Here is a 27,034-nt window from a genome sequence, read left to right as displayed (position 1 = left end):
AAAGCCAGATGCTGTGCAGCCATTGTATACTTGGTAGGGCATTAATTGGCACTAGGTGAAACTATCACCCTCATCTGGGGAGAAAGTGCTAGTTTTTGAGAGCTGCCAGACATTTACGTTTACCCAGCAGTGCCAGGTTTGAGCAGTGACCATTCCTGGGATTTGGATGAACCCCATTGAAGTGGAGACTGGACTTTAGGTAAGTGCTGGATATTGGGGAGGCCTGGCTGGCAAGCCTTAATGACGGAATGGGAGATGTTAGGGTGAGAGGGGAAAGATATAAAAGAGACCTAAGGGGCAATGTTTTCACACAGAAGGTGGTACGTGTATGGAATGAGCTGCCAGAGGAAAGTGGTGGAGGCTGGTAAAATTACAACATTTAAAAGGCATCTGGATGGGTATATGAATAGGAAGGGTTGGAGGGATATGGGCTGGGACTAGATTGGATTGGGATATCTGGTTGGCATGGACAAGTTGGACTGATCTGTTACTGTGCTGTACATCTCTATGTCAGTCAGGCTTGAGAGGCTGGGAATATAGTTAAATGGGATGTATGAATTTGTGAGGAGTTGGGGGAGTGCCACTGATGGGCACAGCAAACTTTCAAAGGAAGTCTTGCCAGCCACTTGATCAGTAAATGTTGCCAGGCTAGCCACATGGCATGGAATGTCTCCTCCTGTTGCGGGTAAAATAGAGGCAAGGGGAGGAGGCAGTTGGCCATTAATTGGCTACTTAAGGGTCAGAATAGGTCCTGGAACGGGATGTTCATCTGACCCCCATCGTTGGTCCCTGTAAAATGGGAGACATGCCCGGGTGAGCAGGAGGTCATGCTGTATGGATCTCATTGGTTCTGTAAAATCTAACCTTTAGGGTGGGCTTTGAAGCCACAACCTTCTGACTCGGGTGACAGGTCAATGAACTAAACCAGTTGAACCAAAGTCTCACACTTGCGGTTAAATTTGGAGTGTACAGAACTTGCAATGTTTCTTGATTGTGAATTCAATTAGAAAATCAGCAGCTACTACATTGGCAGCTGATTCTCTGGATTAGACTTTTTTTGAGCAGAGCAGTACCAGGAACGGATTTAAAATCTGCCACGTTCACCCTTCTTTGTACATTCGTATTGTACCTCCTTGCAGTTGACTTGTGGCCGGTGCTATAGCAGTCCACATACCCTGTCTGTCCGCTGTTAACTTTGAGCTTTCTGATTAAGATCTCACAAAGGTTCCACCTTTTACATTAAGAAAGGAAAGTTTAAATGGATGTTGAGTGTTTTAAAAACAGGGATGAATAATGAAAATGCTTCATGAGTTGCTTTAAAACCTATAGAGAACTAACATTCTACTTGCGTAACATTTGGTGTTATGACTTGACAGGTTAAAATTTTGACCAGATTATATGTGTGTAAAATAGTGTTTCAGCTCTCATGTCAGAATAGGCAAAAAAAACCTAGTCAAAATGTTATGGTTAGCATTGTGGTTTTTTTTCCTTCTCTTCTGTTATTTTTCAAGAAATTTGGTGGCATAGAGTCATAGAGATGTACAGCACGGAAACAGACCCTTTGGTCCAACGTCCATGCCGACCAGATATCCCAACCCAATCTAGTCCCACCTGCCAGCACCCAGCCCATATCCCTCCAAACCCTTCCTATTCATATACCCATCCAGATGCCTTTTAAATATTGCAATTGTACCAGCCTCCACCACTTCCTCTGGCAGCTCATTCCATACACGCACCACCCTCTGCATGAAAAAGTTGCCACTTAGATCTCTTTTATATCTTTTCCCCTCTCAACCTAAACCTATGCCCTCTAATTCTGGTCTCCCCCACCCCAGGGAAGAGACTTTGTCTATTTATCCTATCTATGCCCTTTTTTTTGAGAAGACTTTAAGTTCTGGATGTAGGTTTGCTCACTGAGCTGGAAGTTTTGTTTTCAGATGTTTCATCACCATACCAGGTAATATCATCCGTGAGCCTCTGAATGAAGCCCCTCATGATTTTATATACCTCTATAAGGTCACCCCTCTGCCTCCAAAGATCCAGGGAAAACAACCCCAGCCTATACAGCCTCTCCCCATAGCTCAAGTCCTCCAACCCTAGCAACATCCTTGTAAATCTTTTCTGAACCCTTTCATGTTTCACAACATCCTTCCGATAGGAAGGAGACCAGAATTGCACGCAATGTCCCAACAGTGGTCTAACCAATGTCCTGTACAGCTGCAACGTGACCTCCCAACTCCTGTACTCAGTACTCTGACCAATAAAGGGATGCATACCAAACGCCGCCTTCACTATCCTATCTACCTGTGACTCCACTTTCAAGGAGCTATGAACCTGCACTCCAAGGTTTCTTTGTTCAGCAACACTCCCTAGGACCTTACCATTAAGTGTGTAAGTCCTGCTAAGATTTGCTTTTCCAAAATGCAGCACCTCACATTTATCTGAATTAAACTCCATCTGCCACTTCTCAGCCCATTGGCCCATCTGGTCCAGATCCTGTTGTAATCTGATGGAACCCTCTTCGCTGTCCACTACACCTCCAATTTTGGTGTCATCTGCAAACTTACTAACTGTACTTCCTTATGCTTGCATCCAAATCATTTATATAAATGATGCAAAGTAGTGGATTGTGTTCTTAAAACAATATTGTTACTACTAAAAGAAACTGGGCTGTTTTAATAAAAATGGGGAATGCATTGCCAAGGTACTTCTGCATGTGTAGGAAACCTCCTAGCCAACTTGGCCAAAGAAAATGTGTAATTGTGACCCTTGTTGTACCTATGCATCATTTCTCACACAAGGGATCACTTACACATGGGAGCATGAAACGAAAACCACTTTTAGTATTACCACGCTAAGCTGTGATAGGAATTTACACATTGTGGATGTGTAGATTGGCATGGTTATCAAAAATGTCAAACTGACCAAGTCAGAATAGCAAAGTCTAATTCCTATTCATTTGAAATTGAAATCCCATGAGACACTATATTTCACAACTCACCAAAGCAGCCAATTTACAGTAAAGCTTGGAGGAATATACAGAACAATTTTGGTTATCAGAACATCAATTATCCGAATTTTGGGTTATCCAAATAAGATCTCACGGTCCTGTAAATTGCTATGAACTCCATATAAAAACACACACTGAGAGACGCTGACCCACAATATCTCACGGGATCAGCCACCAGGACAAATGCTGTTCTTGTGTAATCGCGCATCTCTCCCGCTCCCTCTCCCTCTCCCTCTCCCTCTCCCTCTCCCGCTCCTGCTCCCGGCCATTTTCACCGGGAGAGTTGGGGCCATGTCTGAAATTTGCTCTAGCAGAACCCACTCGCTTTGCCCTCTACGTCTGTGCGCGCACACACACGCGCGCGCGCACACACACACACACACACACACACAATACACACAACTGGATGAATGAGTTAATCAACCTTTAGTTTACTCTTGTCCCAATCCAACATGTTGAGAGAGTGTGAAAGACATCTGATGTCAGTCGCTGCTCAGGAGTTGGCACAAACACAGGGTGCTCCTGAGTGGACAGAAAGTTCAGTTCGAATGTTCAGTATGGCTTCCTTTGTTTATGATCAGATCAGTTATTTGAACAATCAGTTATCCAAACAAAATACTCCACGTCTCATTTGGATAATCGAGGTTGTTCTGTAAGTATACTGTTTCCCAATCCCTGTGGAAACTAATAATATTTTTTAAAGATATTAATTGCAAGTATAAGAACAGATAGTGCAAGAGAAATTCAGCAGTTCTGGAGAGTGGAACAGAGCCTCACAGCCAGGGACCCAGGTTCGATTCCCACCTCAGATGACTGTCTGTATGGAATTTGTACATTCTCCCCATGTCTGCGTGGGTTTCCTCTGGGTGCTCCAGTTTCCTCCCACAATCCAAAAGATGTGCAGGTTAGGTGAATTGACCATGCTAAATTGTCCATAGTGTTTGGTGGATTCGTCAGGGGTAAATATAGGGTTGGGAATGGGTCTGGGTGGGTTACTCTTCGGAGGGTCGGTGTGGACTTGTTGGGCCGAAGGACTTATTGACTAGAGGAAGGAATCTCTATCATCATTAGCTATGAGTGCCTTTCAACTGGCCCTTTATAATGAAGTGACCACCCAAGAATAAAGTATAAATGTGAAAAATAAGCAGGGAATCTAATCTAATCTCCAGTATGTTGTTCCTTGAAGAAAGAAAAGTCAAATTGGAGTTGAAACATTAACTTAGTTTCTCCCTCAGATGCTGTGAGACTGGCTGAGTTTTTCCAGCTCATTCTGTTTTTGTTTTAGATTTCCAGTATCTGCAGTTTTTTAATTTTTTCTATGAATTTCCCATGATTCACGAGAAGGATCATACAAAATTTCACATTTTAAGTCTATCATTGTACCAAATAACTGAAAACATTATTGACTAGATTACATTTTATATTACAAATGAGCTTCCCATAATATTTTAATTTTTAAAATAATCATTCACAGGACATGGGTATTGCTGGCTAAGCCAGCATTTATTGCCCATTCCTAATGGCCCAGAAGGCATATCAGAGTTAACCATATTACATATTGGCCAGACCAGATAAGAAAAGGAGATTTCCTTCCATAAAGGACATTACTGAACCAGGTGGGTTTTACTGATAATTAACAATTGATTTTTCATGGTCATTATTAAACTCTTAATTCCAGATTTTTATCTGTCTGCCATAGTAGGTTTCAAACCTGGGTTCCAGAACATTATCTGGGTCTCGGGATTACTAGTCCAGTGGCAATATCACTCTGCTATCACTTCTCCAACTTTAATAAAGGCTGAAAATCCCTCCTGTCTTCCATCACATTTATACTTTATTTTTTATTTTTTTTCTGAAATACCTCCACAGAGCCCGGTATCCCGTCAGCAAACCACCCTTTTATTTACACGTGGAGAGTCCAGATTCCTCAGTGCCAGCTCTGAGTGAACAGACCCTCCTGTTTATTTTTTTTTACTCCTGTTTTTTTCTTTCTTTCTTTTTTTTCTCTTTTTTTTTCAAGACACTCCTGGTTTTTTTTATTAACCCCCACACTACCGCCTAACTGCGGTAGTGCTTATTTTTCACATTTATACTTTATTCTGTCCCTTGGGTGGTCCCTTCATTATCAAGGGGCCAGTTGAAAGGCACTCGTAGCTAATGATGGCTTGCTTTTTTTATTCTTTTCTTGTCAGGTATTTTATAATTCCCCAGTTGACTTGCCTGATGAGAATTAATGGGGAGATTCCTTCCTCTAGCCAATACTACTGTGTCTACTGTGCTCATTTCCGTCCTTAAGGATGTGGTTCTGTAAACTGAGCATGTACAGTACTGCCGTCTTCATTCTGTTTGATGAATAATACAGACTGTGTCTCTGTCTATTTCTGTCCCCCCACTCCCATAGATTCTTGCAGACTGACCTGTTTCTGTTAGTTCACAAGATTGATCTGATTCTGAGGCCACAAAATGTTGCTAAGGAATCTTTCCCCTTCCCAACTCATCACTGTGCCAGTCTGGGTTTTGTTTTTTTTTCTTCTTTCTGTCTAACTGCGGTAGTGCTTATTTTTCCCCATCACCCATGTGGGGTGTGTGTGTGTGTGCGCAGGTGTGAGACATAGTGAGGGACACAAGGTGTACACACCTTTATTCACTTCCCATCACCAGGAAGAAAGGAAACACCCGAGTGGCCAGTGACAAGCAGTGCCCTTCACATCAAAGGGCAATGCTGTGTGATCATACAGTGAGGGGGAGGGCAGGGATTAAATCAAAATAGAGTTGGACGGGGAAATAATGCACTCCACTCCCTGCGGTGCCCACCTCTCCCTGAACAGCTCAAGGGTGTTGGTGGACACCGCGTGCTCCTTCTCCAGAGACACCCGGGCTCTGATGTAACTGCTGAAGAGGGGCAGGTAGTCGGCCCTAACAACCCCCTCCACGGCCCGCTGCCTGGACCTGTTTATGACCAGTTTGGCCAGTCTGTGTTTTGTATGCCAGCAGATACGCTAATTACTTATTTCCTAAACCACCACCTTCATTGTTGGTTTTGATTTAAATTAATTGTCTCAAATATAACCGCTTATGAAACTTGACATTCTGAAGGTGTCCTTCATAGAGCTGAATATTAGTAGTTGACCCACAATCATTGCAGATATCTTGCATTGTCAGCAGGTATGAATATCACGCACCAAGCCACCCAAACTACTCACAGGGCCGAACTCTAAACGGGTCACAGCACCCACCTTCATCCCTCCATTTCACTCTAAGTGAAAGAGACATTCCCAAAAACACAAAAATATTTTCAACTTGGCAGTCATAACAATACAAGCATATTGCAATTGGTAATGATTTTCATGACGAAGGATTGGAAGCAAAATCCATGGGGGCACGAAAGAAAGGCATTCTTGTGCCTATATGAAAAACAAACTCTGTGTAGGGCTGCTGTTTTGTGGCAAGCATCTGATTCAGCTTGGACAAGTGGAGACCTGGAACACAGATGAAACAGAAACTGACCTCCCCATTTACTTTGCAGGATCAGAAGGTGTTAATCTGAAAAGATACTGACTTGGAACACAACCCAGGCTACTTCAAGTGTTGTAGAATTGTATAGAAATGTAATGCTTTCTTAGGTGGGTGTGTCACATTGGACAGCAATGAATGTTTCAGACCTATTTGTACAGCTCCTGACTAATATGATGCAGCTCGATACAGATGACAACATAATCTTTATAAACACTAGCTTTGCTTGTTGCGCTATTGCAAATTGCATGTTCCTCCAGCAGGCTAATCACTGCCAGCCATATCAAATCTGTTCCAAATTTACTTTTGGGCAAAGAATGATGGAAAAAATTACCTTAACTGGAAAGTGATGCTTTTTGTATCGGCTTGTTATAATGCCTTACATTGCAACAAATACTTCTGAAACATAACAGTATTGTTATTGAGAACTGCTGGCAGTCTTTCAATGCATTTACTATTTGACCCATTTTACACCAATGAATGTTTTTGTGAAGGGAATTCAGCAATGAGTGTGCACTGTTAATTGCTTTGTAGGCTCACCATTGCAACAGCCACCAAATACATCGGCATCAGTGATTGCCATAACTGATGCTTATGGGTTGGGACATTTGCTGGCATCTTCAAAGAGGAATTGATTGGATACTGACAGGGTTTGATGTGAGTGAACAGATGTAAGGATTCTACAGCATTGTCTGAGCTACTATTCAGGATGTATTTAAACCCACAAACCCACAGAATGATGTTTGGCTGAGGAAGCTATTTGGCACAAACGGGTGTATTTTGGGGGCCACTTGCAGGCAGGGAAACAGGCAAATAAACTGTTTTGGTGCTGTGCAAGTGGAATTGTACCTGGCATGAGTCCACGCACCATCCCAATTTGGGTCATGATTTTATGGATGGTAGGAGGGGCAACTGTTGGGTCATCAGCATGGAGCTCGGGTGATGCTGAAAGTTGGCATCTGATGCATGATTAAAAACTTCTCTATTACTCCAATTCCAGGAGCAGGAGAAGCATCTGCTCAATGTGTAACCCGTTGTAGGTGTGGGTGGGGGAGTGTTGCCTCCATTCTGAGCCCTCTGCGTCAATTAGATGCCACCATCCATCCTGTCTCACAAATGTGAACCTCACCACCCCTTTCACTGGGGCTTGTCAGCCTGGCCTCCGACAGATCTTAGACTTACCACAATGTCCAAGTCTGCTGCTGATGGTATTACCTGCCCTATCTGTAGTAGCAACAGTGGGTACCACTTTTGTTTGGCACAGCTGGTGAGCAGAGGCATCGGTTATCTGATTGACCAGCAGCTGTTTGAGGTGAGACTTCCTTCTTGGGGCTGAGGGAGTGCTGCTAATTAAAGGGCAATGCCCAAAAGAGTTAAACCAGGGAGACCTAGTTAAATGGAGGCTGTTTGCTCTGGACAGTTATACAGGGGTGTGGGCAGTTTGTCCTCAGTGTAAAGTCCAGCCCACCTATGATAGCTAAAAGTATCTCTACAGCTGAATCCACTTTCAAGCTTTTTGTTCATCACCCTGCATCTTATGCACATCAGCTACATAGCTCAGTATTTTTCAAATACGTGTAGGTTTCTGCATCAATCACCCTTTCAGGCAATGGGTTCCAGATGCCCAACTCCCCCCTCAGTTAAGAAATTACCCACAACACCTCTCAGATTCTTTTCCCAAACACTTTCAATCTGTGCTGTAATTTTGCTGCTTAGCAAAATCAGTCCTTCCAATCCCCCATCTCCTTCTAGTTTTATACTCTACACAGCTCCTAAACCTTTCCTCAGCTTCCTCTGTTCCAAAGCCTCAATGTAATCAATGTTTTCTCATAACTGCAAGTCTATGTTCCTGGTATTATTCTCATAAATCATCTTTTTGGATGACTCACATCCTTGTTGTAATGCACTGACCAGAACACTGTGGAGTAGTTTAGCTGTCGTCCAAGAACTGTTACATTTCTACAGTTTTAGCATAATCTCACAGCTAATAATAACAATAATGAACTAAGTTTTGCTAGTACAGGAAAATATCACTTTGCCATTATAACCATTTCATCTGCCTGTAATATCTCCAGTGAGCTGTGAAATCCATTCTGTGTCTCTACATTTCTTAGTTTCTACCATTTATTGTGTATTGCCTTGCATTTGGAGAAGGCAAATAAGGCTTCCTACTTCTCTGAATTGAAATTTGTTAAAACTTTTCTGCCCACCTTTATTGATTGATATCCTCCTGAAATTTAGTTTTCTTCCTCACTGCCAAACATAGGCCCAATTTTTGTAATGGTTTCAAGCTCAGTCATGTTGGTTTACATCCATGGAAATGGTATATGTCATAAAAAGCAAGACAGCCGGTACTTTGTCCTTCTAAATCCCACACGAAACAGTTTTCCACGCATCAGCAATTACCCAATTCTGATCCAGTTTGCCTCTTTCCCTTTAGCTGTTACTCTTCAGGTCTGTCTGGCCTGAGGGACGTGGTCAAAAATTTTGGTAAAGTCCACATCGACCACATCAGACACACTGCTCTCATCAAAGTTCCTGGTTACAAAATACAGTCAAACTACACACAAAATTCCTTGAACAATTCCAATATGTCTATCCTTGAAAGTGGGAATATGACATTGTGATAGAGGGTCAGGTATGACGGTATTAAATGGTGGAGCAGGCTTGAAGAGTCAAATGGCCTATTCCTGCTCCTAGTTTCTGTGCTCAATCCTTGCCTCTGTAATGATGATTTAAATGATCCATGAAATGTTTTTTCCAATAATTTTCCCACCTCTGAAGTTGGGCTGTCAAGCCTGTATGTTCTCTGTCTGTTCTTTCCTTGCATTTTGAGCAATCCTACAACCTTAATGGATGCCAGTTATCCTGGAGGCTATGTATATAGCCTGAGAGCATTGGAAAATGAGGATCAGAGTCTCTGCTGTTTCTTTCCTTGCGTCTCTTACATTTCATGGCCTGGTTAATTTCTTCCAAAGATGTAAACTTCTTACGTTTCCTCTCTTGCTATGCTTATACCATCCAATATTTCACTGCTTCTTAGCTACAATGTGAGCTTTCTTCTCCAATGTTTTGACCTCATAAGAACCATCTTTTGTATTTCAGTTTAACTTATCTTTTGGTCTTGAATTTGCCATATCTTTTCCTACTTTAAACTTTTCTGCTTTCTTATTTAAGAGTCCTCTTTTAAGTTTTCCATCATTTTACTTGTCAACTTTTTATTATGCCCTCCCTTTATGCTTTCCTAATTTCAATTTACAGGTACTGTTACTCCCTCCCCAGTGACTACTAACTGGTACATGATATAGTCTGCCTCACATTAATCTAGGGTAGGAAAGATTAATTTTCCCAGCGAGATCTGTGGAAAACAAAAGAAACCCATATATAGAATGAGTTCTGTTCTTGAGTTTGTTTGGAAGACAATTTGTACGCAAGTTGGAATACAAAGCAGGACAATCTAAAGTAGTCATTCACAAGTGCAGGGAACATTCGTATGTAATACAGTTAAAATTGCATCCCTGTGTGGGATTGCATTTGTAAGTTCATGTGTTTGTTTATTGGACATTTGAAAATAGAGGAAAGGTCAACAAAATCCTTTTGAAGTATAATAACTGTTTAAATGAAGGAAACACAATGGCCAATTTACACACAACAACTCCCACAACCAGCAATCCAAGGATCAAGGAACAAGACTGGGTCCCTCAAACCTGCCCCAACATTCAATCAGATCACAGCTGATCTGATTCTAACCAACATCCACTCCTCAGTCCTGCCTATCCCTGATAATTTTCATCACCTCGGAAATCAAGAATCTGCCTTAAAAATATTTAAGATTTCATATTCACTGCCTTTGAAGAAAGGAATTTCAGAACCACTCAATCCTCAGAGTTTTTTTCCCCTCATTTCTGTCTTAAATGGCCGACACCTTATTTTTAAACAATGACCTCCAAACCTGGATTTTTCCACCAGAGGAAGCATTCTTCACCATCCACCTGGTCAGGACCCCTCAGGATCTTATTAATTCAACAAAGTCATCTCTGAACCCCCTAAGCTTCAGAGGATATAGTTCCAGCCTGTCTAGCCTTTCTCCGCTCATTCACATTAACATCCATCGGTAAGTTTTTGGGTTCACAACTGTTTTTAAAAAAAACTCAAAATACTGTCTCATTAATGCCTGTATAATTGAAACAAAGCCTCTACTTTTATATTTAATTCCCTTTGCAATCAAACACAATGTTCTATTAGCCTTCCTGAGTACTTGCTGTGCCTGCATACTAACCTTCCATGTTTCATGCATTAGAACACTCAAATCTTTCTGCATCTCAGTGCCAATGTATTTTTGTTTGATCTGATGTTGATAAACATTGACCGAGAATGGCAGTTAACATCAATGCAATCTTCAAAATAATGCCTTGGGATCATTTCCTTCAATCCAATTAGACAGGTGTAAGTCTCAGATAAATGTGTTAACTAAACGTCAGACTTGTCCATTCCGTACAGCATGGCCTCCGTGATGGACTGTAATTTCAGCCTAGATTCTTGTGCTCAATCCAAGACATTGTAACTCAGTGGCAAGAAGGCAACCAACTTTGATGGATGCTCTGTTGTGTAGCGGCCCCCTAACTGTAACCACATAATAGGATGGAACATTCAAGAAAAAAATAATGTGAGCTTGTCAGAAAGGTATATGGATTGTCTTGGGAAACTTTAATTAATTCATATAGATGGGAAAAGTCAGGAGGGCAAAACTAACCTGGATGAGGATTTCACAGTGTTTTTGAGGTAGTTCTGGAACTGATCAGAGAGAAGTCTTTACTAGACCAGAGGTAAACCATAAGATATGGGAGTAGAATTAGCCCATTTGACCCATCAAGTCTGTTCCACAACTTATCATAGCTGATATGTTTCTCAACCTCATTCTCCTGCCTTCTCCCTATAACCCTTGTGATCCCCTTACTGACCAAGAACTCACATTGAAACACTCAGCCTCTGCAGCCATTAGTTCCACAGATTCACCATCCGCTGACTGAAGAAATTCCTCCTCATCTCGATTCTAAAGGGTCGTCCCTTGACTCAGAAGCTGTACCCTCTAAACTTCGAATTAGATCCTAGTCTCTTCTACTACTGGAACCGTCTTTTCCAGGTCCATCCTATCCAGGCCTCTCAGTAAGATTCTGCATGTTTCAATGAGATTCCCCCTTTTAAGGAAATATAAACTTCTAAACTTCCTCAAGTACAAACCCAAATCTTCAACTGCTCCTCATATGACAAATCCTCCTGGACCTGATACTATACATCAAGATAAGTTTAATTAATGATCCCACAGTTAATGCATCTCAAGGTAATTTTGACTGTAGTACCATTACATTTTATATTCAGTTTGTGAAAGAGAAGAGGTGTCATTTAAATACGGGTCATTGATTATGGGACATGAAAGCAGATCTGGTCAAAGTGAATTGGCAAACTTAGTGCCACGCTTTTATGGGGATACTTCAGAATACACAGACTAGTGTAAAGAATGAAGCTATAGTCTGTTGTTAACACAAACCTAAAGAAAAAAGCATATCATTGTGCAATGTCTAGTGGCAGGTCAGAAGGTTGGACAGCCTATAGGGAAAAAATAATTGACCAAAAACTTTGTAAGGTCTGAAACATTTGTGTATGGGAGAATGCTCACCAAAGTATAAAAATAGATCGTAAGAGTTTCTATAAGAACTTTGAAAAAAGTTGTCAAAGTGAATACTGGTCTAATAAATAATGAGCGTGGACAATTGATAATGGAAAAAAAAGGTGGCAGATGAATTGAAAGATATTTTGCATCAGTTTTTGCTGTAGAGTATGTATATAAACCCAAAAGCAACTGTAAATCAGGAACTGGAAGGCTGAGAGGAACTCTGGGGAATTGTATTGGTCACCTTATTTATGGAAGCATGTAAGCAATTCAGAGAAGTTTAAACAGACTGATACCATAAAGGGCATGTTGTCTAATGAGGAAAGGTTGGACAGGGTAGGCTTATATCTGCTGGAGGTGACTTGATTTAAACATATAAGGTCCTGAGGTGTCTTGACATTTTGGATGTGGATAGAATTTTTCCTGTGATAGGAAAATCTAGAACCCTTTCCCGACTAATGTGGGGGCACTGAGGTTGACTGGGCCCCTGTTTCTGATCAACTAACTTAGCTTGAATGGAACCTGCAGCTTTCCTGATCTGCATGGTGTATTTCCAAGTCAAAGTGCTTTTCCATTTGTCCCCATATGCCCCAGTCAGATCTTCTATCTTTGCAATTTATTATTTTCCAGGTATGCAAGACTTCAATTACCTGAGCAGCAACTGCTTTGAAATCACACTGGAACTAAGCTGCCAGAAATTCCCACCAGAAGACTTGCTCCCACAGTACTGGGCAGAAAATAAAGACTCTCTCATTAATTACATTAAGCAGGTTAGTGAAAATATCAAATAGATGGTGATATGATTTTAAAATGTCGCTCTGAGTAGATAAGGAAGAGATATAAAATAATGCCTCCTTATATGATCCCTCAACTGCATTATGGGACATGAAAGCAGCGCTGGCCAAAGTGAATTGGCAAACTATGTTCAGTGATGGATCAATAGAGATTTTATGGGGATACTTCAGAATACACAGACTAGTGTAAAGGATGAATGATTAATGGATGATTAATGCAAACCTAAAGAAAAAGCATATCATTGTGCAACATCTAGTGGCAGGACTGCAACATGATATTTAAAAGATGAAATGTTTTCATGAATAGGCACCAGATAAACACAAGATGATTATGAAAAAAGCAGCATGTAGCTAAAAGTAGCAGATCAGAGAATCCCTACAGTGTGTTCACGCTGACCCTCTGAAGAGTATCCCACCCAGACCCATTCCCCTACCCTATTCCTCAACATTTCCCATGACAATTGCACTTAACCTAAACTTTAGGGGAGGCAATGACCTAGTGGTATTATTGCTGGACTGTTAAACCAGATACCCGGGTTAAAATCTTGCCATGATGATGGTGGAATTTGTTTTCAAAAAATATCTGGAATTAAGAGTCTCCTTGTCGATTGTTGGAAAAATCCATCTGGTTCATTAATGTCCTTTAGGGAAGGAAACTGCTATCCTTACCTGGTCTGGCTACATGTGACTCCAGACATACAGCAGTGTGGTTGCCTCTTAACTGCCCTCTGGGCAATTAGGGATGGGCAAGAAATGCTGCCTGGCCAGTAATGTTTAGGTAATCTATTGTATTCTATTGTCTCTTCAAAGAAAATGTCCCCAAAATACATTTTATTGCTTTTCCAGAGACACACCCAGGGATGAGACAATCTCTGATTGTACAGAAACCACCAAAGAAAGTCATTTAACCTCCGCTTCCATCTCCCCGTAGTCAACCTTTCTCACAAGTGTACAGGCGTATGACATGAACTTTACTCATTGTTTGTATTTCACTAAGTTGGGCTAACTTCAAAGACCCTTCAAAAAGGCTGGGTGTGGATTGAGAGGTCCTACTCCCATTTTGGACAGAACTGGTTTCCCAAGATGGGAAGATCAAATTCAAAAGGCCATTTGATATTTGTGCTAAATTTTTTAAAAATTGATTGCTTCAAAGGTCCAAAACTGCAGTGTGGTTTCAGCTGACTGATGGAATAGACATAAATACTTTTGATGTAGACAAAATTGACATTTCCAAAGGCCTGTTATTAAAGTTGAGGCCATTGTGAAACCTCGGCTGAGCTTCAAAAGCTTTGAGACATTACCTCAGCACTTCATATTTTGATAGTTTAAAAAGGTTATTAAAGGACTTTTTGACATCTTTGATGTGGGGATTTATTAGTTTTTTTTGGTTTTTGTTAACAGAACACTGAAGATTCAAAAGCTTTGAATAAGTCACATGAGTTGGCAGTAATTTTCACAAAATATAAATGAGTAAGAGCTATATTAGCTTGTTTAGAAGTTTACTTTTTCCTCCTCTCCACATGGCTCATGGTGGATACTGGGTGAGTGGCATGGGAGGTGGCATAGGGGGTATGATGTAATTTTGGAGATTGCCTGGGGGTATGAGGTAGCTATTTTGAGGGGCCTGGGTTGATGGGAGGGTGTCATTTAATTGATGTGGAAGGACATTGATGGGCAAAGGGAAGATTGGGAATATAAGTTGGTGTGGAAGAAGCCTCGGAGGATGAGGGAGTAATTGGCTGCTGAGGAGATCTGAGGTGCCATGGGGATATGTGGGGCCTGTGTGCTACCTATATTTTGCTTGTAAGAGTTTGTGAGCCTGACAAACCCTCACCCATTCCCCAAAGAGAACACTGGGTATAATGGAACCCATAAAACAGAAGCCAGTCTGCTATTTCCAACTCGTGCTGCTCACTTTGTCGGCAAACATCTGGACCAATATATTATTTCCAAAAGGCTGTAGTTATGTAATGAATGACACTGCCGATTTTGCCTCTTCTGTTAAATGTGGTTTGTTTTTAGTAATGGAAAGTTGACAAACAATACTTGAACTACATTTATATAATCTCTGAATGTAACGCACCCACAACATTTTGATCTGTGCTGAATTTTCATCTGCTGGAATAAGGTTGTTCTAATCCTGTATCTGTATAAGGATCTAATCAGAGCTACAGAACGATTTTGGCTCTAAGCTGTCTTTTTGGCTTTCATGATTTGGAGATGCCGATGTTGGACTGGGGTGTGCAAAGTTAAAAATCACACAACACCAGGTTATAATCCGACAGGTTTAATTGGAAGCACTAGCTTTCGGAGCGACGCTCCTTCATCAGGTGGTTCCTGATGAAGGAGCAGTGCTTCCAGATAAATCTGTTGGGCTATAACCTAATGTTGTGTGATTTTTAACTTTGTCTCCTTTTGTTTTTCTACTGCTATGTAATTTGAACATTATCCAATGCAGTGCAAAACAAAAATCCTTTTGCGGGAATGTATTTTCCTCACTTCCACCACTTTGCTGGTGTCCTCCTCCAAATGTCTGCTGAAATATTTAGTACAATTCATAAACAATTCTCCTGCCTGATACCTCCCTCCAGGTGTAGACTTATAGATGCAATTGGATATTGTTGACACAATCCTGATTGTTTCAGGTGCATCGTGGTGTTAAAGGCTTTGTTCGAGACCTTCATGGGAACCCAATTTCGAACGCGACTATATCCGTGGAAGGCATAAATCATGATATCACCTCTGGTATGTATGAAATCCTAAAGTTAATTTTGCCTCCTAAATTGTAAAAACAAAGCAACTCCTGTGTGTTTGGCTGTAACTCCGTCTTTACTTAATCTTTATTTAATGGCATTCGTTAGTGGATACTTCCATGAAAGAAACCTTGTGTTCTTCCTTTGCAAGCCTCCCCATCAATCAATATTTGTTTGTTGTCTTAATTTCCTGCAGCTACCAAGGCTTCATATAGAGTTATTGCATCAAATAAAAGTGATCAGATACATGGGACTGACAAGTCTTGATGGAATTCATCCTCCACCCAGGGTTTCGAAAGAAATGGCTGTCACATAGATGATGCATTGGTTTTAGCTTTCCATAGATTTAGGAAAGGCTCTTTTTGAGTGGAAAATACCAAAACTAACGCCTTTAATCAAAAAGCTGGAAACTGGCAGAATGTTTGTCATAGGGAAGATGTTAGAAACTATTATTAAAAATGTTAATTGCAAGCCACTTCGAGAAACTTGAGGTAATCGGGCAATTCAGCATAGTTTTGTGAAAGGGAAATTATGTTCAATAAATTTATTGGACTTCATGAGGAAGTAGCATTTTCTGTGAATAAAGGGGGACTTGTACCTCCAGAAAGCACTTGATAAGGTGCCACCTCAAAGGCTATTCAGGGAATAAAAGTTCATTGTGTGGGGGGAGGAGTAAGATTTTTGCACAACTATGAAACAGTGAGCATTAACGGCTCATTGCTGAGTTGGTGACGTGCAACAAGTACAGAGGAACCTCGATTGTCCGAACGAGATAGGCGGGCACAATTTCGTTCGGATAATTAATTATTCAGATAATCGATTTTAACTTAAGTAAGGGAAGCCATGCTGATCTAATGCTGTGCTCTACAGGGGAATTTATTTAAATCTATAATTTTAATGTATTGAATGCAAGAAGACACAGATTTCACATGATGAACAAAATAAAGCAATGATAACATGAGAAAATGTTTTAAAAATGCAACAGTCATTAGCATTTGGCAAGGAGTGGTCAAGACAGCATTAAACAAGGTCCCAAAAAGCTTCTACAATTGCAACAACATTTGTCAGTTTCTGGGAACGTGATAGAAAGACTGAAGTACCACCACTCGCGTGGGTTTATGTTCTCAGCCTTCTTCTTTAATGACTGGTCCAGTAAAGTGACAGGAATACTATAAAACACTTAATTTTACAAAGTGCTGTGTAACAACCCTTACTTAAAAAATATCCAGTCGTTGATGCTTGAGCTGCCTGTGTTTCTTTGTTTTTGCCTGCGTTTTCACATCATCTTCAGTACAGAAAAATTGAATACACTTACCTCTTTGTAACATTTTTGTGGGACCTTGAAGTCATCTTTGAATAATCAGAAATTCGGATAATCTGTGTTCCTCTGTAGTGTTCCACAAAAGAAAGTGCTGGGACGTCAACTTTTTTTATAATTCATGTAAATCTCTTCAATGAAGGAAACTGAGATATGGTTGATAAATTTACTGATGAAAGAGTTAGGAAATTAAGTTGTGACGAGGACATTAGGAAGCTGAACAAGGGATATGGATGGTTGAGTAAACGGGCAAAGGTCTGACAGAGTATAGTGTGGGAAAATGTGAAATTGTGAGAAGCTGCAAGAGATCTAAGTGCCCTCATGGCAGGTCAGAACACAGATACAGCAAGTAATTTGAAAGTTATATAGAACTTTATTGGTTACTTTGAGGAGAATTGTATACAAAAGTGGAAATGTTATGCTTCCAACGCACAAACCTTTGTGAGACCAGATCTGAGTACTGTGAACAGTATTAGTCTCCATATTTAAGGAATTGTGTTAGAGGATAGACGTAGGTTCAAGGGGTCATAGGCTGGTAGAATAGGCAGGAAGGTCAGATGAAATCTATTGCAGAGACGTGTGAAGCAATCCAATATAGTTGGAAGAAAGAGGAGTGGCAATATAAAATAACCAAATGGTTTAAAGGAAATATACAGATCTGATGGTATGTGTGCACAAATCCAAAATGATGGGTTGAGAGAATGGTTAGAAAGGTATTTGGACTCATGGGCTTTTAAAATGGAGGCATTGAATACAAAATACATTTCTTTCATATGTAAATTGCAAAACTTTTTTTAAAAGTTACATTCTCAGGTGACAATTGGTGTCAGCCCAGATAACGTGTTGAAGGTGTTAGCCCCCTGTGTGCTGCTGTCTGTGCCATTATGTTTGGACTGATTCTAATATTAAAAGAATGAGTTAACAGAGTCTTACATGGATTCATGCAGTAACTCCAAAACCAAATTTATAGGCAGAGAGATCAAAAGATCACACAAATGCTGTGAGTGGAGTGTCAAATAAGTAGTCTCTGCCGGTGACGAAGGGTGTTAGACAGTGTGACTAGTCAGTTAGACAGCTGAATAACAACCGAAGGGATGATCTATAATCTGATTAAAAGAGGCAGAGAGATAATGAAATAAAATTGATAATAAGTTGACGCTGGAGACAACCCAAATGACTGGAATAACACGGGACACAAACAGAAACTGCTGGAAAAGCCCAGCCAGGCTGGCAGCATCTGTGAAGACAAACCAGAGGAAGGGTCAGTGAACCCGAAACATTAACTCCGATTTTCCTTCACAATTGCTGTCAGATCCCCTGAGCCCTTTTCTAGTCAAATAACAATTGAAAGAACTGCGGGTGCTGTAAATCAGGAGCAAGGGCAGAGAGTTGGCTTCCTAGCAGGGGAATGTTCCACATTGGGAGAATTTCTCCATTGATCTTAGTGGAGGGATGGATTGGAACTTGACCTGGGACAGGGTCAGTAAAGGAGTGGATGTCTCCTTGAGGTTGACGCTGAGACCGTTCTTTTGTATATTTTCACAAAGGCATTAAGTGAGGCTTGAAGATTATCTTTGGAAAGCGCAGAGATGATATTGTTGTCTGCATAATCAAGTTCTATAAGTGACATTGATGGTGTTTTCAATAGGTTGAGGGTGAAAGGTTTCCCGTCCATCCTGTAGACCGTGTCCACACCACTGGGAAACTTGTCCTTCATAATGTGAAAGATAAAGACAATGAAAATGGTGGGAATGATGTCACCTCCCTATTTTGACCCCTGTCTTGATCTCAAAGGATTCTGTTGTATTACTGTCGGTGAGGACAATTGCCATTATCTTGTTGTGGAGGAGGTGGAAGGTGTTGATGAATTTCTTCGGCTAGCTGGCCTTTTACAAGCAGAAGTGGGTACTGCAGATGCTGGCGATTCAGAATCCTGATTACAGTGGTGTTGGAAAAGCACAGCAGGTCAGGCAGCATCTGAGGAGCAGGAAAATTGACGTTTCCGGCAAAAGTCCTTCATCAGGTCATTCCAACACCACTCTAATCTTGGCCTTTTACAGGGTCGTCCCTGGTTGACTGAGTCAAAAGCCTTGGTCAGATCGATGAAGGCCATGGAGAGTGGCTGTTGTTGTTCCTGGCATTTCTTTTGGAGTGGCTGAATGGTGAAAATCATATCCATAGTTCCATGGTTTGGTAGGAGGCCACACTGGAAGAATTTCCTCAGACTGGGAGAAGCTACCTAGCAAGGATTCAGGTGAAGATCTTCCCTGTGATGAAGAGAAGGGAGATTCCTTGATAGTTTCCATAGTTCACTTTCCCTCCTTTCTTGAAGACAGAAGCGATGGAAGTATCCCTGAGATCAACAGGGCTTTCTTCTTTGTCCCAGGTGTTCAGGAACCGTTTTCTGCACTGACATCTCGGAGGCTAACAAGTGTTAACCAATTGATCTTCATGATTTGGCTCTAACTTTCTTCCAATGAAAAATCAGCCTTTACAGTCAATGTATCAGAATGTCTGGAAGTTGACTGAAAATGAAAACTGCGCACTAATTCCCTGAGCTTAAAGGATATAGTGCAGTATCCATGAATAGATAGTGGCTTTAAACATTTCAGTAAAGTGGCTGTGACTGTTTCTTCCAGCTGTGAGGGATAATAAAAGGCTGGACAGACATGAAGGCATTCTGTTGATGATGTGTTGCTATCAGAATGTCTGGGAAATGGCCTGGAGGCTTGTCTTGCCCCTGCGTTTCCTTTTGATAATCCAATCTCTTCACATCCACCTCTCAGTATACTTGCAAGAGATCCAGTTATCCCAGGTTTTGTTTAACTCCTCACTTATATTTGTTCTAAAGCATGGTCTCGTGATAAATTAATATTTACATCTGCCGGGGGTGGAAAAAGAGAGAGGAGTGCTAAAGAGCAGATGGTTTGTAAGCTGTTTTGAAACATTGGTTAACTTTCCAGCATGATCTCATTTGGGAGTGACTGCAGCAAATCTGCACTTGTATATAGCCAAAGTGTAGCTGAAAGTTGTGTTCGAAGATCAGGTTAATGACCACTGTATCTTTTCAATTAATGTCTGCAACTCTTTCCACTTTTACTTTAGCCTATTACTCCAAGAAACAAAATAACAAAAGCCAAAACTGCAGATGCTAGAAATCTGAATAAAACCAGGAATTGTGAGTGAAATGGAGCAGGTCTAGTAGCATCTGTGGAGATGGAAATCCATAATTTGTTGAATCAGTTGCATGAAAACATGAAAGAATGTTCTTAATAGCTGTATAGGACAATGAGAGCTAACATTTACTGTACAAGGATGCAAATTTATAGTTTTTACCCTAGCTAATATTTCAACACAAACTTACAAGTTACGTATGTCATTCTAAGAAGGAAAGTGAAGGGCAGTTGATTTGCACCCAAAAGAGTATTGGCCTTGCAAGCAACTTCCAGAAAGAATCTTTCACACATCCATCAAAACGTTTATAGAAGATTGCGCATCCTGCAAAATCAGTCTGAACAATGTAGACATGAGCACAAAAGGACTATGGATGCTGGAAACCTGAAAGAAAAACCATGTCCGAGAACTCAGCAGGTCTGTTGAGAAAAACCGAGTTAATCCTTTGAGTCCAGTGACCCTTCGTCAGCACAATTTTGACACCATTTTGTTGAGCATTTTCTGATTATTTTACCAAAATTATGCTGGATGAGTGGAGATTCACTCGTGTTCCAACACATCTGAAGTTTCCATGTTGTAGATAGATTTAAGAGCTAGATAACTGATAATAAAATTAAGATTGTGATGACAATAAAAACTGAGCTGATGTGTTTATTTTAGAGGGGGGTAGGCTTGTAGATCCTGAGGTAAAAGCAATGACTGCAGATGCTGAAAGCAAATACTGGATTAGTGGTGCTGGAAGAGCACAGCAGTTCAGGCAGCATCCAACGAGCAGCGAAATCGACATTTCGGGCAAAAGCCCTTCATCATTCCTGATGAAGGGCTTTTGCCCGAAACGTCGATTTCACTGCTCGTTGGATGCTGCCTGAACTGCTGTGCTCTTCCAGCACCACTAATCCAGTATTGTAGATCCTGATGCTACTTTTATGTTCTAATTATTTTTTCTTCATTCCTGTTTGGGAAGTGGGTGTTTGTTACCTATCTCTAGTTACCTTGGAACTGATGAGGTTTTAGTCTATTTCAAAGGGCAATGAAGAATCAACTACACATAGTCAAGATTAGAGTAGTGCTGGAAAAGCATAGCAGGTCAGGTAGCATCCGAGGAATGGGAAAATCGACGTTTCAGACAAAAGCCCAAAATAGCACCAGCACCACTCGAATCTTCAGCATCTGCAGTACCCTCCTCCGCCTAGTCAACTATACATAGACCAGTTAAGTTAAGGGCAGGTGATTTCCTTCACTGAAGGAGGACAGTAGTGAACCTGATTAGTTTTTACAGCAATTGACATTGGTCACCAAGCAACTGGCATTTAATTCCAGATTTTATTACATTTAAACTTTACCAGCTGCCGCTGTGGGATTTGAATCTGACGCCAGAGCATTAGACTGGACTTCTGACGTTTCCCAATCCAGTGACATTGCCACTGTGCCATGGCTGCTCCTTTAAGAAAAGACTGGCTTGTCAGACCTGATACTGTTTTCCTATTCCTAAATAATCTTATGTTTGTCTGTAAAACATTTCAAAAAGAAATTTCCTTGCATTGGTGTATGTCAGCTTTAAAAAAATTCAACAGTCTTCAAATGTGTTTCTTGATTTTTACTTATATTTGTTCTAAATGATACTGTGGTTGCAATGGATGTAGGACACTGAAGGGAGGGTGTTGGTGACAGATGTTTCTGAACAGGCTTTGTGATATTATTTCTCTGCCTTACATGAAGCTGAAATGGACCTTCAATGGAAACACAGCTTATGTTGAACTTGATTCCCATTATTCTTGTTAGGAAAATGCTCTCCATTTTGTTACTCATGCACACTTTGGAGGATTAGATTAGATTAGATTCCCTACAGTGTGGAAACAGGCCCTTCGGCCCAACCAGTTCACACTGACCCAGACCCATTTCCCTCTGACTAATGTACCTAACACTATGGGCAATTTAGCGTGGCTAATTCTCCTGACCTGCACATCTTTGGACTGTGGGAGGAAACCGGAGCACCCGGAGGAAACCCATGCAGACGCTGGGAGAATGTGCAAACTCCACACAGGCAGTCGCCCGAGGCTGGAATTGAACCTGGGACCCTGGTGCTGTGAGGCAGCAGATAAGTGATTGAAGCTTTGCTTTGCTACTTAATATTTAGATATTTAGCTGTACAGAACACTTGTCTGTTCTTGACATGTATGACTGATCATTCATGTTGAAAATCTCTTGAATTCACGAAGAAGACTTGGAATATATATGTGAATTGCAAACGCTGTCCAAAGCTCTGAGGCATTTGTCAGTCTGCATATTTTCACTAAAATGGTCACTCATGCACATTTGTTCTTTCCCTTCAGCAAAAGATGGTGATTACTGGAGGCTTTTGGCTCCTGGAAACTATAAAATCACAGCTTCTGCACCAGGATATCTAGCAATAACTAAAAAAGTGGCAGTTCCTCTTAGTCCAGCCGTACCGGTAAGCTTCAACTATTTGCTTGTATTTCTGTACTCATTCTACAATTCTCCTGTTAACTTAGAGATTCAGTGTTGAAAAATTGGAAAGGTTTATCAATTTTTGCTTCCAATTTCTGTCCCACTGTCACCTTCACCTGGTTTATCTCTGACTCCTCCCACCCATCCTTGACATCTCTCTTCCCGTTTCTGGGGATAGGAAGGTCACCAATATTCATTACAAACCATTGTCTCCCACAGTTACCATGACTATACATCCTTACACCCTGCTTCCTGTAAAAATTCCATTCTCACAGTTCCTCCATTGCATTTGTTCCAATAACGCCAACTTTGACAAGGGAACCTCCAAAATGTCCACCTTCATCCTCAACTGAGGATTTCCTAGCGCTGTAGTTGACAGGGCCCCTTGGCTGGGCCTGACCCATCTTCCGCACTTTGGTCTCTCTTCCCCTCCCACAACAGTGATAGGGTCCCCCTTGTCCTCACCTACCATCCTGCCTGCATCCACATCCAGAAGATCATTAGCTGCCATTTCTGCCACCTCCAGTGATATGCCACTATCAGACACCTATTTTCCACCCCCCCACCACCATCAGCTTTCCGCAGGGACCATTCCCTCCATGACATCGTAATCCACTCCTCCTTAACTCCCAACACCCACCCAAAAACCTTCCCCTCCCATAGCCCCCGGTACCTTTTCCTGCAACCGCCAAAGGTGTACCACTTGTCCATTTACTTCCTCCCTCCTCTGTATCCAAGGGCACAAACGTGCCTTCCAGTTGAAGCAGTGCTTTACCTGCACTTCACTCAATCTAGTCTACTGCATTCGCAGCTCAGTGTGGTCTCCCCTATATTGGGGAAATGAAGCATAGAACGGGTGACCACTTCACAGAACACTACATTCTATCTGCAAAAAAGAACGACACCAAGCTTCCAGTTGCCTGCCACTTTAACACACCACCCTGTTTCCTGGCCAACATCTCTGTCTCAGGCTTGCTGCAGTGCTCCAGTGGAACTCAGTGCAAGCTGGAAGAACAACACCTCATTTTCTGCTTGGGAACTCTACAGCCTTCTGGACTGAATATTGACTTCATACATTTTAGGGGCTTGGGGCACTCCCTCATGTCCTTACCTAACCCCCACACACTAAGTCTTGTCATCAAATGTCTATTACATAGCTAATGTATTGTTAGTCCCCATTAGTATCTATTCATTCTCCCAGGCTGACCGTTAACCACTCCTTTGTATGTCCAACTGTTCTTTCTCTTTAGGCTCTATCTTTACCAATCATTTTCTCCTTAGCCACTCACCCCACCCTATCTTCTGCATTTTTCCGAGCTACCATTAGTTCTGAAGAAGGGTCACTGGATCTGAAATGTTCGTTCTGATTTCCATCCACAGATGCTGCCAGACCTGCTGAGATTTTCCAGCAATTTCTGTTTTTGTTTCTGATCTCCAGCATCTGCAGTTCTTCCAGTTTTTAGAAAAAGTCTTCCATGGACCGTTCAGTTTCCAGTGTCCAGTGAATTCATGCTTGCAACAGGATTCATAATGTGGATAAAAAGCTCACATCATGCCAAGCACCCATCAAAAACATTGCCAACTATAAACCTTTTCATTCAGAGTTAGCATGAATGATGCAATAAGTAAAATCTGTTGCATTGTTGCTTTAACTCCACTGCAAGTATTGTCGCAATTAAAATCTCTGTTTGACCCATATTTGGTCCCCCATGTTGAAGTGACAAGGCCTGATCTCCATACCGTAGGAGTTCCTTTTTTCCCTTTCCTCCTGTACCTGCAATAGGATCTTGCATCAATATAAAAGGTGTAATAGTCCAAGGGAAATGAAGCATTCTGGAACTGACATCGCCCATTCCTCAGTAAAGTTAATTAATTTTAACATTCTTTCATTACAAATCATAGTTGCCTCTCACACTTTGCTTGGGCTAAATAGAATCATAGAATCCCTATAGTGTGGAAGCCGACCATTCAGCCCATTGAGTCCACATCAACCCTCCGCACCCAGACCTATCTTACCCCTGTAACCCTGCATTTCTCCTGGCTAACCCACCCGGCTTGCACACCCTTGGACATTAGCATGGTCAGTCCACCTAACCTAAATAGGCTCAACCCTTGTAAATTGGCAAATGTGGAATTTTATTTGGCTAATCAAAAACAGCTATATGACATCTTCATAACCATTCTGTGATTATGCTTGTTTGAATTGTCTTGAGATACTTACCTTGTGAATTTTATTTCACAGTAATCAAATGATGACCAAATTTTGATATGTGTTCCATTTCTACAGTTCCAGAAATCCAGTAGGTTATAAAGAATGCAAAGGTTATAAAGAAGTCTGGTGTGTAGAAGTCACGTGATGTTGCTGTGGGACAAAGCTCTGGATGAGCTAGTGTTTTCTTGTCCTATGTTTTTGTAGAAGAGTGAATATTGCTAAGTAAGGATGTTATTAGCAAACATCTCTGATTTGATTTTATTTGATTCTCTGCAGGTTGATTTTGCTCTTGAATCATTTTCTGAGAGAAAAGAGGAGGAGAAGGCAGAAATAATGGAATGGTGGAAGATGATGTCCGAAACACTGAATTTTTAAACAGAAGGCTTTTGCTCCTTTTCAAACACACGCTTTAATGGGAAGTGGGTGGCATTGCAATCTCTCTTTTTAGACGTCAAATTATTTTCCTGTGTTTTAATATTATTTGAGTACAGTAGGAAGTGAAGACATTATGTGAGGTGAATAATCTGGTATCCCACCTGCCTTTAACGAGCGACCTCTTCAGCTGCAATAAATGCTGCCATTTGGTGGAGATTCCATTTCACTCATCTTATTCAAAAATCAATTTCCTTCCTCATTTAGACAGTTTTAGATAATGGTGGTCACTGTCAATGTGTCTTTGTATCCCTGTTATAATTCTTTTAGTGATCCCAAATAATGTGTCATGACTCAACGTATCAGGGCTTGTTTGGAAGGGAAAGGAAGACAAATACTTGCATTCATCATGTAATTTTATAATTTAAGGGTGTAATGTGCTCACAAATGTATGGAACTGAAAGTGTTCAAAGTGAAGGGTTACGTCTATCCAAGATTTCATTATGAGGTAAAAGGGTAAGTGCACGTCATGTCGGCTGTGAATTGCAGAGTTGTTGTTGCTTAGTGTATGAAGATGTCAATGTTCTGTAATGGTTTGAACATGACATATAAATGACCTTAATCAACCCAACAGAAATGGGACTTTCCACAGCAAATTGCAAAACTTTCAAACTGAGCCCTTGGGAGACAAAAACTATTTTACTCTTCTCAAGATTGTGTAACTAATTGTGCAGCGCAGTTTCAACTATCTGTATGAAATTCACACTGTTGCCCAGTAATAAGAAATAATTAAATGGTTTAACTTATCATTTTAGGGAATGTAAATGTATTACATAGTGCGTAAAGAGTATGATGCAGTTGATGTGTTCTCTTAAAAATTCATTTTGCAGTTAGCTAAAACTAAGGACAGTAGTTTTATTGTCCATATGATTGTAATGGGAATCTGACATGCTCTGTCTTTTTAACTGTCTAACAGTACAAAGTTCATGATATTAGTGTCTCATTTATTTTAGAAAGTGATTTCAGACCATCATACCAGGATAATTCTCCATGCATTAAAACAATGTTGGGGTGTAATATTATGTCCTGTTTCTAAAGTTGAACATTACAGTGTTACCTCAGAAGTAGATGAGCAAAGCTGCTGCATATATTTATGTCCTTATATAAGTAAAAGTATACTAACCTGTCCAAGGTTTTGCTGTTTATTGTCTTAGTAATAAAGATGAAATGTTGCCCAGTGGGTTGTTTTCTTGTTATTTGTTCATGCTTGGTTATGCTTTCTGTACATATACCCAATGTAGTTTATCAGTATCCTAATCAAAAATACAAAATACAGTAGAGATCCTCCATTACAATTTAATTGTTAAAGTTACCTATAACTGGAACACATGCTGATTTGGAAAAGTTCCTTCTGATTAAAGCTGTACAACTTCTCTTTTGTTCCTATTGAATTTTAAGTATTTTTAAAAATCTCAATCTACAAAATAGGAACAGGAGTAGGCTGTTCAGACTGCACTGTGATTAATTAGATCAGAATGCAAGAAATTGGCATTGAAGTTAATTGATTACAATATCCCTTAATGTTATTAGTGTCCAGAAGCCTTTCTACAGTAGAGATTCCAAAGATTCAGCGCCCTCCATGTAAAGATATTTTTCCTTATTTTCATTTCTAGTGGCTTATCCTTTATCCAGAGACTCCTGATTCTAAAGTGACCAGCCTGAGGAAACATTTCATCTACACCCTGTTG

General features: G+C 40.8%; 1 protein-coding gene across 1 annotated transcript in view; it reads left to right on the top strand.

Moving 5' to 3' along the window:
* The window catches only part of cpe (carboxypeptidase E), a 108,303-nt gene extending 81,780 nt beyond the window's left edge, over positions 1 to 26,523 (top strand). Inside the window, exons 6-9 of the mRNA XM_072576019.1 lie at positions 12,825 to 12,964; positions 15,634 to 15,733; positions 22,567 to 22,685; positions 25,191 to 26,523. Coding sequence (XP_072432120.1) covers positions 12,825 to 12,964; positions 15,634 to 15,733; positions 22,567 to 22,685; positions 25,191 to 25,289 — 458 coding nt within the window. The 3' untranslated portion in view covers positions 25,290 to 26,523. The remainder of the gene's footprint in view (positions 1 to 12,824; positions 12,965 to 15,633; positions 15,734 to 22,566; positions 22,686 to 25,190) is intronic.
* Positions 26,524 to 27,034: the final 511 nt, after the last annotated feature.

The sequence above is a fragment of the Chiloscyllium punctatum genome, chromosome 1, assembly GCF_047496795.1.
Source record: "Chiloscyllium punctatum isolate Juve2018m chromosome 1, sChiPun1.3, whole genome shotgun sequence".
Lineage (NCBI taxonomy): Eukaryota > Metazoa > Chordata > Chondrichthyes > Orectolobiformes > Hemiscylliidae > Chiloscyllium > Chiloscyllium punctatum.
This window is presented reverse-complemented; position numbering and strand designations above follow the sequence as displayed.